The 15913-nt window shown below is 36.3% G+C and overlaps 1 protein-coding gene across 3 annotated transcripts; it reads right to left on the reverse strand.

The window, feature by feature from the left end:
- Positions 1–1519: 1519 nt before the first annotated feature.
- On the reverse strand, positions 1520–11718 carry LOC132161308 (diacylglycerol kinase epsilon-like). 3 transcript variants are annotated; one of them, XM_059571279.1, is made up of 13 exons: positions 11527–11718; positions 11377–11445; positions 10832–11275; positions 9492–9648; positions 7668–7787; positions 7390–7533; positions 6958–7115; positions 6818–6866; positions 6538–6651; positions 5509–5580; positions 3751–3878; positions 3450–3561; positions 1520–2609 (listed from the first exon to the last, which is right to left on the reverse strand). In XM_059571279.1, the coding sequence occupies exons 3-13, from the start codon at positions 11263–11265 to the stop codon at positions 2388–2390; spliced, it is 1710 nt and encodes a 569-aa protein (XP_059427262.1). In that variant the 5' UTR covers positions 11266–11275; positions 11377–11445; positions 11527–11718; the 3' UTR covers positions 1520–2387. The 3 variants fall into 3 exon arrangements, with proteins under 3 accessions (XP_059427262.1, XP_059427261.1, XP_059427260.1); XM_059571278.1 differs by having other exon boundaries at positions 10832–11445; XM_059571277.1 differs by having other exon boundaries at positions 11377–11718.
- Between the last annotated feature and the right edge of the window lie 4195 nt (positions 11719–15913).

The raw sequence follows: 15913 nt of genomic DNA on the forward strand, positions 1-15913 counted from the left end.
TACAGGGGATCTGTATCTGGGGCTCTAGTTGTCCTGGTCTCCACTGTCTTTCAGGGCTGTAGAGGTCCTCTCTAGATCTCTGATCGGCTACGGTGACCTCAGAATAAGAGAGAAACAGACTAATATTAGCGTAGATGCCGTTCTTCTAATGATGTAGCAAGTACATCGGGTGTTATGGGAAGTGTTCCTGGTTCCGGTTTACCTAATTAATGCAGCCTAAAAATCCTTTAACAGATTTGGATATTAGAAGCATATTAGTGTGTTATGTGTAAACCAGGTTAAAGAGATGGGCCTTTAATCTAGATTTAAACTGGAAGAGTGTGTCTGCCTCCCGAACAATGTTAGGTAGGTTATTAGAGTTTAGGCACCAAATAGGAAAAGGATCTGCTGCCCGCAGTTGATTTCGATATTCTAGGTATTATCAAATTGCCTGAGTTTTGAGAACGTAGCGGACGTAGAGGATTATAATGTAACAAGAGCTCATTCAAATAAAACCATTCAGGGCTTTATAAGTAATAAGCAATATTTTAAAATCTATATGATGCTTGATAGGGAGCCAGTGCAGTGTTGACAGGACCGGGCTAATATGGTCATACTTCCTGGTTCTAGTAAGAACTCTTGCTGCTGCATTTTGGACTAGCTGTAGTTTGTTTTCTAAGCAGAACAACCACCCAATAAAGCATTACAATAATCTAACCTTGAGGTCATAAATGCATGGATTAACATTTCTGCACATTTAGAGCATGTGTAAAAAGAAAAAGAGTGCAATTACAGTTGTAAAGAAAAAGTTTTTTCATCGCAACCACTGCTTCAGTATTTATACACAAACATATTCAAAAAAGTAATTTTGAATGACAACATGACAGTTTTGATATCCTTTCTCAAGGTATAGAAGCATTCTCAACATTTTAAATTACTAAACTTTTTTTAATACGAATACAGCAGTCTACATTTTGATAAACATTTAAAGGGAAAATATTTAGTCTTTGAGATAAAATTATATATATATATATATATATATATATATATATATATATATATGTAACACTCTTGTAAACCTTTTAGCTTCAAAAAAAAAGTATCAAAATTGCCTTCAAAATTATGTGTGAATAATGGCTGCCATCTAGATTACAGTTCTCTTTAACAATCTGTAAGATTGTTTCAGTAAAATAACTCTGAAGATCAAATTAACTAAACCAAATTATAAATGTTCAAATACATTACAACAGCAAAACCTCATTATTAATCAAATTTTTTTTTTAAATTGAATTAAATAAAAAATGGATAATGTGTCTAACTCCTGCAGATAGGTGACATTAGTTCAGGGAGAGTTCCCATTAGTAAAGCCTCAGATGTAGGTATAATTATATGAAACTTGTGACATTACATACTACCACTCCAAAAGCTTTTTTCTTTTCTATCTTGTCTTAGTTTTTCAAGAACTTTACTGTTCTGATGCTACAACTACACTGAAAGCAGAAAGGCTTGGAAGAGTGGGATTAAAGGAAATACTCAGAAACGCTTTAAGGTTGGTTATATTCTAGGCAAAGTCTATTTTACTCAAGCAGGATGCATAAAAACGTAACAAATCTATGGAAATGTGGAGAAAATGAACAATGAATAAAACAACAAAAATGCCTGATAATCAGCATATGCAAACAACAAAATAAAGAACAGTATCTTATTCCAGTGCTCTGAAACATTTTACTGCCATTTCATAAACAAAACCAATAACACACTGGTTATAGGAATAGTTGCAAAAGATAAGAGATAAGATATCAATGGCACGCCCATTCACAATCCACTCTAGATTCAAGCAGTGCAAAGGTTTCACAAAAGAAATTTACAAAAGAAATTTACAAAACATAACAGCATAAACAAAATTATTGCAGTTTCATTTATATATACAACTCAAATACAAGATTTCTGTAGTGAGTTGTATTTTCACAGACCTGTGGCACTCAAGATCAGTGCAAAACATTTGTGTCGAAGCAGCTTTTTTTTTTACATTCTCCACTGGACTGAATTTTCTTTTTTATGATTGCTTACAGCTAAATATAACTTCCATTGTGAACAAAATATCTAAAATATGAGCCACTTCTTTGAGCTTCTGGTTAACATCACTGGTAGAAAAAAAAATTATGCACACAAATCTACAAACCGGTTTCAACAGAGATAGACACCTTGTGGAAAGTTTGAGAACTGCAGGAGCTGTGCTTGAGAGAGACAGGGGCTTTAAACTCCCAGAAATAACCACTGCAGATGTTATTACTAGAGCAGCACATGCACATTATGTACATTTACATTTATGACATCAGGGTGACTTCCTTTCATGCTGTGCTACTTTCTGTGGTGTAAATGGCACAGACAGAATGATTACAGCCTTACTAAGACAATGTCACAGTTTCCTGTGTGTTGCTAGCTGTGTCAATGTGATCGGCTGAGGGCTCTTCAGCCTCCGAAGCGCTGGAGTCATCATCATCTGTATGTTCTGCACTATGGTACAGCATGAGGGCCTGGGTCTTATGGGTAATGGTGATGGTGCATGGACCTTGCGCCCACGGCTCTCCATCCACCTGCATTGGCATCCGAGAACTCTTCAACACCAGCTACCACAAAAAAAAGCAAAGGATAAGAATCCCCTTTATTCATATAGTGCATTATGCAATGCATATCATTACAAAGCATCTTTACAGTATTAAATAGGAAAATAACAGTATATAATCAGTAAATAATCAGTGATGCAAATTTCTTAAACGTGAAAAAAGAAAAAAAATCTAACTGCTTTAGCTATAAAACTAACTGTTTTAGCTCTTCTGTGTTTTTACATTTATGTGTATTTATGCTTTGATTTGAAAGAAAACAGCACATCCTTGTGGCGTGACTGAGACAGAAGAGCGTAGGCAGTTTGAGTGATGTGCAGACACAGAGGAGACTATTGACAAAGGAATTGTTGCATAAAGTCATTATTTTTGTTTTCTTCGCTTACAAACAGTATTCTCGTCACTTCATAATGTTACGGTTGAATCACTGATGGCAGATGGACTATTCTGATGATGTCTTCCATACTTTTCTGGACTTTGACAGTGTAATTTACTTTGCAGTCTATGGGACAGTCACAAGTTTGTGGGACAGTTTGGTTTTCATCCAAAATATCTTAAATTGTGTTCAGAAGACGAATTAAGCTTTTATGGGTTTGGAACGACATGGGGGTAAGTGATCAATGACAACATTTTCATTTTGGGGTGGAGTATCTCTTTAACAAGTTTATTAAATTGACATATATATGATTATATTGACTGTGTACTTTAAAAAACTGATTAAACAAAATTGCTATAGGCACTCTAAAGTGGAGATGTTGTAGTGTTTTGAGTGCCATGGAGATGAACCATGACTCACACTTAAGCACCATTTAAACTGTATGAATAAAGAGCATTTGTCTGTCTCACCCGTACTGTATGTGCCTGTCCCAGCCTCACAGGATTGGCCAGTTTCACCTGGATCTGTGCACAGTGGAATGAGCCATAAACTCCCACCACCTCTAATAAACCATCATCAACACTAAAGAAAGAAAAAGGAAAATACTAAATTAAACAGGCAATATTTGCAGAGGTCATTCTACTCTGATCCAGATCTATAGGTATACATTTTTATTTAATTTCAACCAAATCTTGACAAAGTCAAGTCTGTATATTATAGTATAGTAGAGTATGTAAAGCATATAAAAAATTTTGTAATTTGAATTCTCACCGTGTTGGAGGATAGGGTTCATCTCCCATTCCCTCCCACAGTCTACAGCCACCGCCCCAGTAGCCGATATTGCACACTATTATCCCCTCCAGACTGGGCAAAGTAACTTGTTCTCCATCCAACTCCAGCTAAAGAAGCACAATTAAGCATCATCGAGCATTAAAACTATAATAATATAGCAACTTCCCTACGTGTGGCGAAAAAAGGAAACCATAAACTCACAGTTACATCTATTAGAAACAGGATTTTTCTGTAGTTAATGCTTAAAAATACACTTTTGGTCAGGACTGTGGTACAGTGGTTACAGCACATTGATGCAGGTGACAATCTCAAAAACTGCATTTTGTGTTAGCTTTGAAATACTTTCTCCTATTATAGGTTTATGCGCAAAACATGTAAAACACTGCTGGGTCTGCAGATGTCAGCTTCTGTCACATGGCATTTGGATTGGGTCTAGCTGTTTGTATGAACAATGGTAGAGAAGGCAATATTTGGGAAACCCTTTTAGAAAAAGTAATCATGTTTGCAATGTTTTGCAATTCCAATTGGTGCTGCTAGCGGTTTAGAAATTACAACGCAGCTCTTAAGAAAGAATAACTTGTTCTCACAAAAGCACCAGTAACCAGTAAGCAAAGGTAACAATAAAGAGCTGTTGCTTGAAGCTGTTGTTAGAGATATGCAGTGTCCCTATTCTCCTCCTTATTCTATGCCCTAAAAGTATGTACTCTATTTGTGAAGAAAAAAGTACATACTTTTGATTATGTAACAGAATAGTAAGCACGCTTTGGAATATACTGCTTTGTCATTTAACAGAGCACTCTGTTGCCATTCTATCACCATTTAAACTGCCTGACCTGTCAATCATCTTCTCACAGGTAACATCACCCACATTTTGTTTAATTTAATTTCCTTTGGTTTTAGAGAGAAATTATCTTTCAGTTCTCCTCATGTGTTTGCATAATACTACATTTAAAAATGAATGAATATATGTATCTTTATAAAAGATCTCAACGTTGTTGCAGATGCAATATAATGCAGATAGCATTAAATAAATATTTTTTCCAACAGATCACCTTACTCTACTTGTCCATCGGTCACACATATCCGCCATGTCAGTGGTTTTTAAAACTTTTAATTCACGTTTGTAACTCTAGTCTAATCCTCATCCAACACGCAATGGGTCGTGGCCAGTATTAATCGTTAGAGTGTGCACAGATCTGGATTTTAAATTTCCACCAGAAATAGTAAACCATCTAGGTATACCTTAGGAATACTCATTTAAAAACACACTAATTCTAATAGAATACTTTACACAATTTTTGCCCCAATTGTCCCCTGATTTACAGTCCAAACAAGTTGAAGCTAGTTGTTGAAAGTCACAGCCAGTCCGCAGATTTGAGTTCAAAGGTTTCATTGAAAATCACATGTGTGATGATAACAGACTCTGATTTTTCAGCTTCATACTATGATTCCATCCATTGATCCTTAGGCGTTTAGTGTACGATGGCCAGTTTTTCCTCTATGACTGCGTTTTAAAATGTGTTACGATTTTAAAAGTCATGTAGTGTATTCCAGGCTTTAGCATTTCATCATTATATCATAACTGAGACACTACAGCAATGAGGAAGGAAGTTCATATCAAAGCTAAGGTTTCCAGAGAACACGCTAATCATGTGACGCCAACAACAACAAAGGAAACAAGTAGCAAACACTTTGCCCTTGAATCACTTGTCTCAGTAAGCAAATTTAAATGTTTACCTCAATCCTCTTATCCAGATCTTTACATTCTTGCACTAAACAATCCTTCGTACCATAGAGGAAGTACACTGCCTGTAAGAAAAGACATGCAATTACAAAACACTTCTGTTTTTAATGAAAAGGGCAAACCTACCAGTGTGTTGATACAAGAAAAGTTGTGTAATAGTCCTATTAGTAGTAGATGGATACGATTTTATAGTGAACTTACTGCATTCATGTTTTATTGCAAAACACTTTAGTTGCTACTGAGGTGAGACATAGTTAAGATTAGGGGCAGGTTTAGTGTGGTATGGTTAGGTTTAAGGGTGGGTTAAGGGGCAGGGATAGGGGTCAACAGTGTATATATGTATCTAAAGAAGTGAATTAAAGATGTAAAAAAAAAAAATCAATAAAATATGTACATTTATGTACACAATAAGTGCATTGTATCAAAAAAATTTATTTAAAAGCTAATACACAGCAGTTAAAGACATTTCATATAAAAAGGGCCCTTTTTATAATTGTGGATGTAGAAATCAACTCCAGAGTCATGATATTTTCTCAGTTATATACAGTCTTTACACTGAAGAAATTATTTTGAAACAGGTAAACTGTAAGCAAACTTAAGGTAAATAAAGGAAGTTAGATAGTTTTACAGATATAAATGTTTTTACACTAAAATATGCAGCTTATCACACTGAACATTCTTGCCACATAGAAACAATGGCTGCGTCTCATTTCGGAGGCTGCGTCCTCTGGAGGTCGCATGTTGAAGGCTGTATACATCATTAAGGATATCTTATTTAATAAAAGTAACCATTATAAAATTGACTGTTATTCCTTGTGAGGTTTAAAATACTATCATTTCTTTTTCACTTTGCAATTTAATGGTTAATTTTCTTAAATGAGACTCCCCCAATGATGAATTCAGCCTTAAAATGCGACATCTGGAGGACGCAGACTTCTAAATGAGACACATAATCTTGGATGCTTTTTCGATTTAATCCCCTGAAATGAAAAATGAAAAGATGGACAGGAAAAGCCTCAGACCTTATTGATGATTCGGCTGGAGAAAAAGGAGGGCGTTTTCTCTCTGTGTGCATGGAAGTTCAGTGCCATGAGAGCATCAGGACCCACTGAGAAATAATTATTCATGGACCACACCTAGCAAGAAAACAACTCCATGATTCAATTAACAAATACTGTGTTTCCATGTGGATTTTATGATAATATATTGGTTGTGTTAAAATTTGCTTGGCATACAAATACATTTTTTTTGCATTCTGGGGTACATTCTCCTGCTGGCTGATCATGCATTGTATGTACTGACCTTTGGCTTACGAAAATAGTTTCCTTTGGAGACAACTTGAACTTTCCACCTAACACATTAACAGCAGAAATACAAAATAAATTGAATAACAAAATCCATTCCTCCTAATTCAAGACTCTACAGCAAAGTCAGGGTCTTACCTGTCCATTTTGACTACCTCGGCCTCTAGAGCATTCCTGAGCACCTGTTCTACTGGAATCTCTCCAGCATATCCTGCTCCCAATCCTAAAGAGTTTGATAAATCATTGCCTGTGCCCAACGGCAGGATAGTCACAAGAGGGATAAACTGATCCTGACCCTTTACAGAAAGAGAAAGAGACAAACACAGACAATATTAAACTTTTTTGACAAATTAAATTTTATGAAATAACACAAAAAATGTGAATACAAGCATCAGATAATGACATTACAGATCCTACTAGCAAGGCCACAAACAGTACATGTACAGTCATTATATGCTACAGCGCTAAAACACATGGGGGAAAAAAGCTAGGTTTACATCCACAACAACTGACTTTAATACAAAGTATTACATTTTTAAGTCCACTCAACTATTTAGCTACAGTTCTCACCTTCAGCTTCATGGTATCAATGGCATCCAGAACCCAGCCTACTGTGCCATCTCCCCCACACACCAGAACACGCACCCTGCCGGGGGGCAGAAGAGTACACAGCTGCAGGGCTTTAGACGGAGGCAGCTCAGAGAGATCAAACACCTGGAAGAAACAAAAAACAAAATAACTAAACTTCTGGTTTTAATCATTAGATAGTAGGAAGAATGTGATCTATCTTTCAAACAAAATAAAAAGAGTGTATGGAAACAGGGAGAAATTGGCTGATTAAGTGACACCTGCACAGGGTTCAGGAGGGTACGAAATTCTCCCAGCAAAACTTCCCCCATGTTGTTGCCACTTCTTGTGTTTGCCAAGACCAGAACCGGAGTCCAGCCACTCCCACAGTCTGCAGCAAGCTAAAATAAATAAATAAAATATTAACTATTAAACAATTGGTCAGGTTATTTTCATTATTTTCATTTAGTTGACTGTGCAAGGATTGATCTATTTTGGACATTTTGCATCATTTCAAAACTCTTCTGTTTGTAATTTATTCACAGCTGTTTTTATTTTTATTTTTATGAATCTTTTAATTTATATATTTGTTTAATCTATAAATACTGTTCATTTCAAATAAAAGCTTTTGTCACTTAAAAAAACACAAATACTGCATTAAAGAATAATGCAGTTACTTGAGATGCAAGTTGCATTTATTTCATACAGAAGATGCTGAAAAAGTCAAAGATATCAGTCTAAAACCCTTTTACACATCTGACCTGTCATGTATTTCACTGCTTTTTGATTAACGGTTAATCATTTTGTATACCTATAAATCTTCTAGTTTGATTATTACATGTTTGTGTCAACATGTAGTTTCTAAATGTAATAAATTACATTTAGAAACTGAAAAATTACCATTGATAAAGGAAAACTACACTAACTTAAAGGGTTAGTTTACCTAAAAATAAAAATTCTTTAAAATTCTCTGTTTGTCTTCCACATCAGACAGACAGCAGATGTTAGAAAAAAAAAAGTGTTTATTATGTTTGAAATCTGGATATTTATCTTTAAAAAACGCCTTTATTCACCCCCCAGAGCAGTGTGAGGGAGGTTTTATTACAGATGCATGCAATTTATTCTTTATATCTTTATATCTTCTGAACTGTTGACAACAAACACCCACTCACCCCCTTTGAAAGGTTTGGAAGAGCAAGGACAATTTTTAATATAACTCCAATTGGATTATTCTGAAAGAAGAAAATCACATACATCTAGGATGTTTCAAGGGTGAGTAGAAGATGGACGAATTTTCATTCTCAGTTTAACGAACCCTTTAATTCTCCTTTAAAGTTCTCAACAACTACTGTATATCATATACGGAAAAACAAGCACAATGAACATGCCAGGAACTTTCACTAAACACTGGTGAAGAATATTGTAAAAGTATGTAAAATGGGACACTTAACGTTTCATACTTAAGTGAAGTAAAGAACTGACATGACACACAGCCAAGTATGGTGACCCATACTCGGAATTCGTGCTCTGCATTTAACCCATCCAAAGTGAACACAGACAGCAGTGAACACACACCCGTAGCAGTGGGCAGCCATTTATGCTGCGGCACCCAGGGAGCAGTTGGAGGTTCGGTGACTTGCTCAAGGGCACTTCAGTCATGGTATTGAGGGCGGAGAGAGCGCTGTACATTCACTCCCCCACCTACAATTCCTGCCAGCCCGAGACTCAAGCTTGCAACCTTTGTATTGCAAGTCTGAATCTCTAACCATTAGAGATGGTTACAAGTCTGAATATACAAGTCTGAATCTCTAACTATTAGAGATTATTATTTAAAATAAGTAATATAAATGAATTAGTAGAAATAAATAGGCATTTTATTCCCTGTTTTAATACCTCTGGTTTAAAACAGGCATGTCTCCTTTAAGACAAAACAAAAAGTAAAAAAAAAATTGTCATTTTGGCAGCTTGGTTTCAACAAAAGCTGTTTCTGGACCAATAACCTCTGTGCCTTGCTTAAAACAAGATACAAATATATGTCTCTGTTGTGCCATTTTATTTTATTTGAATTTTTTTTTACAGATGTTTGTGTTTGGATGGATCCTCACCTTGCTGTACTCATCGGGGTGTCTTCTGCGGAGTTTGTTGACTTGATAGAGGTAATACGGGGGTATGATAACAGAGCGGAACTCTCCAAGATCACACAAATCATCATTCAGACTAGAAAGGCAGTCATCATGCACTGTGGTCTGACACCATACACACCTATATATATTTCAAAATAAGCACAAAAAAATTTGAGTGAGGGCACTTAGAACTGATACCTTAGTAGCTGTACTGATGGCAAACCATCTATAGTAAATCTTATAAAAATTCTTATTTTGCACAGAATATACTCATAAATAAATAAATCATAAAAATGGCACAAATAATTTAAAAAAATAAAATGCTGATTTAAAATTTTTAAATCAGCAAATCTTTTTGTTTGAGCCTCAGCAAAAGCGGCTCTGGCACCAGTTTAGCACTACCTTTGACACTAGGGCTGCATGATTACGACAAAAATCATAATTGTCGATTATTCCCTTGAAATTGTAATTGGATAACAAATTACCATTATCACAATTTACATTTAATGATGTTTATACCATTCCATTGCTGGATTACAGGGATTAATGACTCTTTAATCAAACCATGCTTTAGAAAGATTAAACACAAGAGAAAATGACAGGCTTCTGGTTTGCTCTGTTTGTTCAAATATCAGTGACATAGGCCTATTTTAAAGTGCCACATCCTCAACAAAAATGAATTTCAACAGACACTTTCAAGTTCTGTTCTAGGCTGTGTGCTCTCTGCTCCTACTGAACAGTGTCTAAAGTTGTTGCCATTCTGCCATGCTTTTTGCTTTAAGATGTAAAAACACTTGTCTGTTTTTAACAATTTCTTGCAAATATTGACTTTGACTTCTGTAAATATTGTTAAAACTATGGAGGATCTAGGAAGTTGGGAACCAGTTCTTTTCAAAAATATTTTGTTGCTGTTTTTTATAGATAGAGATCCTATTAGTACTACTTTCTCAAATTAAAAAGTTCAAACCCAAACTAGAAACTTGATTTACCTCCCTTGTTCATTCCTCAACACATAAATGAATTCTTATTAATTTTCACAAACTGTTCATTAAATTTTGAAACCTTTAAATGCAGTTGTTCTTTTTTCCCCACATTAATTAAAGAATGAAATATATCTTTTTTTTCTTTTATCCGTTTCCCTTTCATATTCTCCTTAAATACGGTTATTCAGTTTTGTCCAAAATTATGGTAAAAGTGTAATATATCATAATATAGACTGTTTTTCCTGATTTAGGCTTTTGCGCATCATGATTATTGTTTTTTTTCTGTTATATTAATTGAAAGAACGAAAGAAAGAAAGTTCGTGGTCAGATTATAAATACCTATAGTCGCAGAGTTTAGGTTGATTCCCGCATTGCTGTTTGCACTCGGCACAGTAGCTAGCGAGGGGCACATTTCCCCTGACCCACTGATGGTAAAACTTCCCATCTGTCTGACTCTGGGTCATGATCTCCTTACATGAGAGGGTGCGATCTGCCCTCTGTATGCACTCCTCATCCGCACATATGCCGCAGCAGTCACAGAACGCCCCCTGCAGGATGGGCTGAGAGCACACGCAGCAGTAGGTCGGCTTGTTGAACAGGTCCGTGTAGTGCCAGCCGTGTTTGCTCTTTCGGAACAGATCTTTCAGTGGAACTTTGCGTTTGGGACGCTGAAAGCTGCACCACAGTGTGATGAGCACTGGCACCAGAACAGCAACCGTGGTCCAGAGTAGTAAGGTCCACTCTTCCCTCAGCTCTTTAGTACTCTCCTCCATAGCCACAATTCTAATTTTACAGGAATTTCGTCATGCACAAGCAGAGCAGATGAAAATAATCAGTGATTGCCAGCGATCGTCATTAGTCAAGGTGGAGAAGTTTTAACGTACCACAACGATCTTTTATTTCTAAGCCCATCATCATCGCATCGCCAGACAATGCACCAAACCTGAGTCACTCTGGTGTTACAGCACAGCCATCGTAAACACCGCCTTGCTGTCAAACACTTGGTACACCAAGACAAATTGTAGGCTACTTACAGCAGATAAATGCATTCACGTAGAATAGCATATTTTCTAGCTACATTTTGTTTTCCAGGGGAAGATCCCGTCTTCATCTTTGTTATCCATGCATTTTAAAAGTGCCTTGAAACCACGTGAATAACACAAAAAGCGATTTAAAGCCTTACAAGATTCATCCAGTTCAATATACGGAAACGGAAATGATGACGTGGGTTTATGACGGAACATGTTTAGTGACCAATAGGAAAACAATACGTGAGACAGAATGAGAACAGTAGCCTAACATTTGCACGATTTTTATGCTTCATATGATGACAGTTAAGCATCATGTAGCCTATCGTGAGAAAAAAAAAGATAAATGAGGCATAATAATGAAACAGAGAAAAGGTTTACAAAGAATAAATGTTACATTAAGAATGCAATGGTTAATAATACTGAAAACGAGCCCTGGTGTGTGTGCTTTTCACTACCCCAATGATGTATGGTTGCAGAAATATATACATTTTATTGATATTTAATGGGGTAACGTATTTTGTGTAGGAATAAATCGTAAAGAGGTTTTTTTTGCTTGTCTCCAAACAAGGGGTAAAAGCACAATGTCGCCTATTTACACAAATACTTTGGTTAAAATACTATGCTGTGAATAATATCTAAGTGAATTATTGCTCAAATCAATCACTTTAGCAAAGTTTTGCTATTTTCTGTTTATTTTGATAAATAAAATATTTTATTTTTGTTCAATACTGTTGTTTAAATGTTCATTTTAAAAATACAGGAAAAAAGGATTCTGAAAGCATTGAAAGAGATCCCATAGTACTAATTTAATATAGCTTTACAGTAGTTACAGTAAATATGTTTTTTTCAATATTTTTATGATGGTTCCATTATAAATATGGTGATTATCTCTAAGGTGGAAACCCAACTTACTATGTCTTGTTAACAACTGTAAAAGTCTGCCACCTATTTATCATCATGTTAACTATTGTGCCTTTAGCCGCAACAGCAGAGGTGCTGGTTGGGTTAAAAGCAGAGGACCAATTCTGAGTTACCACACTTGGCAAATGTCATGACTTTCTCTTCACTTTTTTTTTTGTGGGTAAATGTGCGCTGTCATTTCATGTTTATAATAACAATCGAAAGCACCTTTGTGCTTTGTCAGGTACAGAGCAGATTATTGTAGTCTGGATAGTTACTTGACAGTTAAAGGGACAATAAGTAACTTTTTAGGTATTTTATTATCTAAAATCAATATCAATGGAGAGCAAAATTAGTTTGAATGCAAAATACAATTTCACCACTAGATGGGAGTAATTCCTACTTATAGTCCCTTTAATGAAATAGATAGACACCAAAATGCTGTTTCATAATGCCTGGAACATAGATGCTATATTTATTTGTTTGTTTTTTCAATACAACCACAAAACCATAGCGATTGGGTTTTAACCATTATGTGTTTTTTTTTTTTTTTTTCAGTTGCGTTTATTATAACTGCTCCCCTCTTATCACAATCTGTGGTTTCTTACAATTATCATTCAGCTATATTAAAAACAATAAACACTTTCATTTGTCTGATTAAGCACCTTCTTACAGTTTGCACTTTTAATATAATGACCCATGTTTCTTTTTGCTGTCGCTGATAGTTAAGCTGCTAAATTCAAGAAATTAACCAAATACACTGCCCGTCCAAAAAAAAAAGAAAAAAAGTCACACACTCTAATAATATATTGCACCACCTTTCAGAATCAGAATCAGAATGAGCTTTATTGCCAGGTATGTTCAGACATACGAGGAATTTGTTTTCGTGACAGAGCTCCGCAGTGCAACATAACAGCGACAGAACAAAAAACACAATAAGGAATAAAAAATACAAAAAAATACAAATAGGTGGGTAAGGATTGACAATATACAAATTGACAATGTATGGCAGGTATATTAAAATGAGCATTTATGTATGTACATGTATATTATGTGGAAAAATTTTAACTGTACGCTAAGTATGTGTGTTGGATAAATAAGTGTATGTGTATATAAATATAAATATATAGTGTAGTGTGTCCCACAGTTATTATCAGCTGTTCATAAGATGGATTGCCTGAGGGAAGAAACTGTTCCTGTGTCTGGTCGTTCTGGCGCTCAGTGCTCTGTAGCGTCGACCAGATGGCAACAGTTCAAAGAGGGAGTGTGCTGGATGTGAGGGGTCCAGAGTGATTTTAACAGCCCTTTTGCTCACTCTGGATAAGTACAGTTCTTGAATAGATGGGAGGGTTGTACCGATAATTCGCTCAGCAGTCCGGACTACCCTCTGTAGTCTTCTGAGGTCAGATTTAGAAGCTGAGCTGAACCAGACAGTTACTGAAGTGCAGAGGATGGATTCGATGATGGTGGAGTAGAACTGTTTCAGCAGATCCTGTGGCAGGTTAAACTTCCTCTGCTGGCGAAGGAAGTACAACCTCTGCTGGGCCTTTTTCACAATGGAGTCAATGTGAATGTCCCACTTCAGGTCCTGAGAGATAGTGGTGCCCAGGAACCTGAATGACTCCACTGCAGTCACAGTGCTGTTCATGATGGTGAGTGGGGGGAGTGCAGGGGGGAGAGAGCAGAAGCAGTTCGTCCGTTTTGTTGGGTAGAGAGCGGAGATTTGCCAGATGGATGCTAGGCAACGGCGTTCGAAATCTGCGTTTTCTGAGTCTCACGAGCGCTCCCGCTCGCTTTCCCCGTCTGCGCGTCCTCTTGAAGCGTGTGATCAGCGCAGCCGCTCCGCCGACAAGAATGTCCAGCAAAACATCAGAATAGTCGAAAACCGGTGAAATATCGGGAGATGTGTGTTGCCGAATATCCAGCAATTCGTCCCTGGTGAAACTGATTGCAGGAATATAACTAACAGGACAAACTAACAAAAACACAAAAACAACTGCAGAGCACGTCACGGAGGCAGCCATCCTGTATCGGCGCCACTACTCACTATAGAGTGCAGACGTATTGCACTCTATAGTGCACTTTGATTAGGGCCGGACCGCTGTGCAAAGTTTTCTCCAGCACATCCCAAAGATTCTCAATGGGGTTAAGGTCTAACTCTGGACTCTGTGGTGGCCAATACATGTGTAAAAATGATGTATCATACTCCCTGAACCACTTTTTCATAATTTGAGCCCGATGAATCCTGGCATTGACATCTTGGAATATGATGCCATCAGGGAAGAAATATCCATTGATGGAATAACCTGGTCATTCAGTATATTCAGGTAGTCAGCTGACCTCATTCTTTGAGCACATAACATAATCATCAATGCAGTAATTGTCCAATCGGAGGATCTTACATATTTGCTTAGTTAAATCCAGGTAGTGACTTTTTTTTTTTTTTTTTTTGGATGGGCAGTGTATATGCATCCGGTAAATAAAGTATGTGATTCACTTGTAGACATGAATACTCTGGAATACTAATGTTTTGCCAAGAGAGACAGTGAGGTATTTAACAGTGATATTTAGGACCAATACTACAAACAACAAAATAACTGAACACTGGAAACCTGAGATACTCGCTGAGTTTGATATGTGGCCATTGTGAAAGTTTCTCAGTACTATACAGTCATATAATACTTTGCACTTGAGCTCTCAGATCTACGGCTACTTTTATATAAGATCTAGATTTACAAGAACAAAAACCAGTTGAAACAGGGAACATAGTGATATGACAGTCAACACAGCTGCAAATTTTCACAGAAGAAAAACATTTTGCCTAACCAAGAGCATTTTCATCTGCGGATCCATTTTACAGTAAACAAAAACTACTGAGAGGAAAATTCAGAATCAAAACTAATCCCTAGAGGATAACAAATGCAAAGATATAATAGCAGTGTTCCTCATTTCTACATCAAGAAAGGAATTTCAGAGTAAATAAAATGCCTACTATGAAAATACTATATTTGTTATGCGCCAAATGCAAACTGTGACCTGAAGGTGAAAAAAACAAAAACAAATAAAGCCTTCATACCATTAAACAAGTTAGCATGTAACATGTAATAAAATGTGAATACTAAAGAAAGTGTTGATATTGAAGCCCTTGAGCACACTCTGTGCCTGTCCACAAGTACAAAAAAAAGCTAATTTTGCAGCATAAAAAAATTGTTGTATAACAAAGCAACTGTAAACAGAGTTTGTTAAACAATGCAAAGCTCAGAGAACTTTCTTATAATCAGCTTCCCTTACAACTAAAAATATGTAACAAACAAAGCTGGGTCATTGTTTCATAGCTAATAAAAAAAAATGTTAACTATGGAGGGACAAGTGCTTTAAACTGTCAGGTTGAGATAAACTTTGTAGAATTACTATCAAAACAGACACACACACACACACACACACACACACACACACACACACACACACACACACACACACACACACACAC

Source organism: Carassius carassius, chromosome 17 (genome assembly GCF_963082965.1).
Source record: "Carassius carassius chromosome 17, fCarCar2.1, whole genome shotgun sequence".
Taxonomy (NCBI): Eukaryota; Metazoa; Chordata; class Actinopteri; order Cypriniformes; family Cyprinidae; genus Carassius; species Carassius carassius.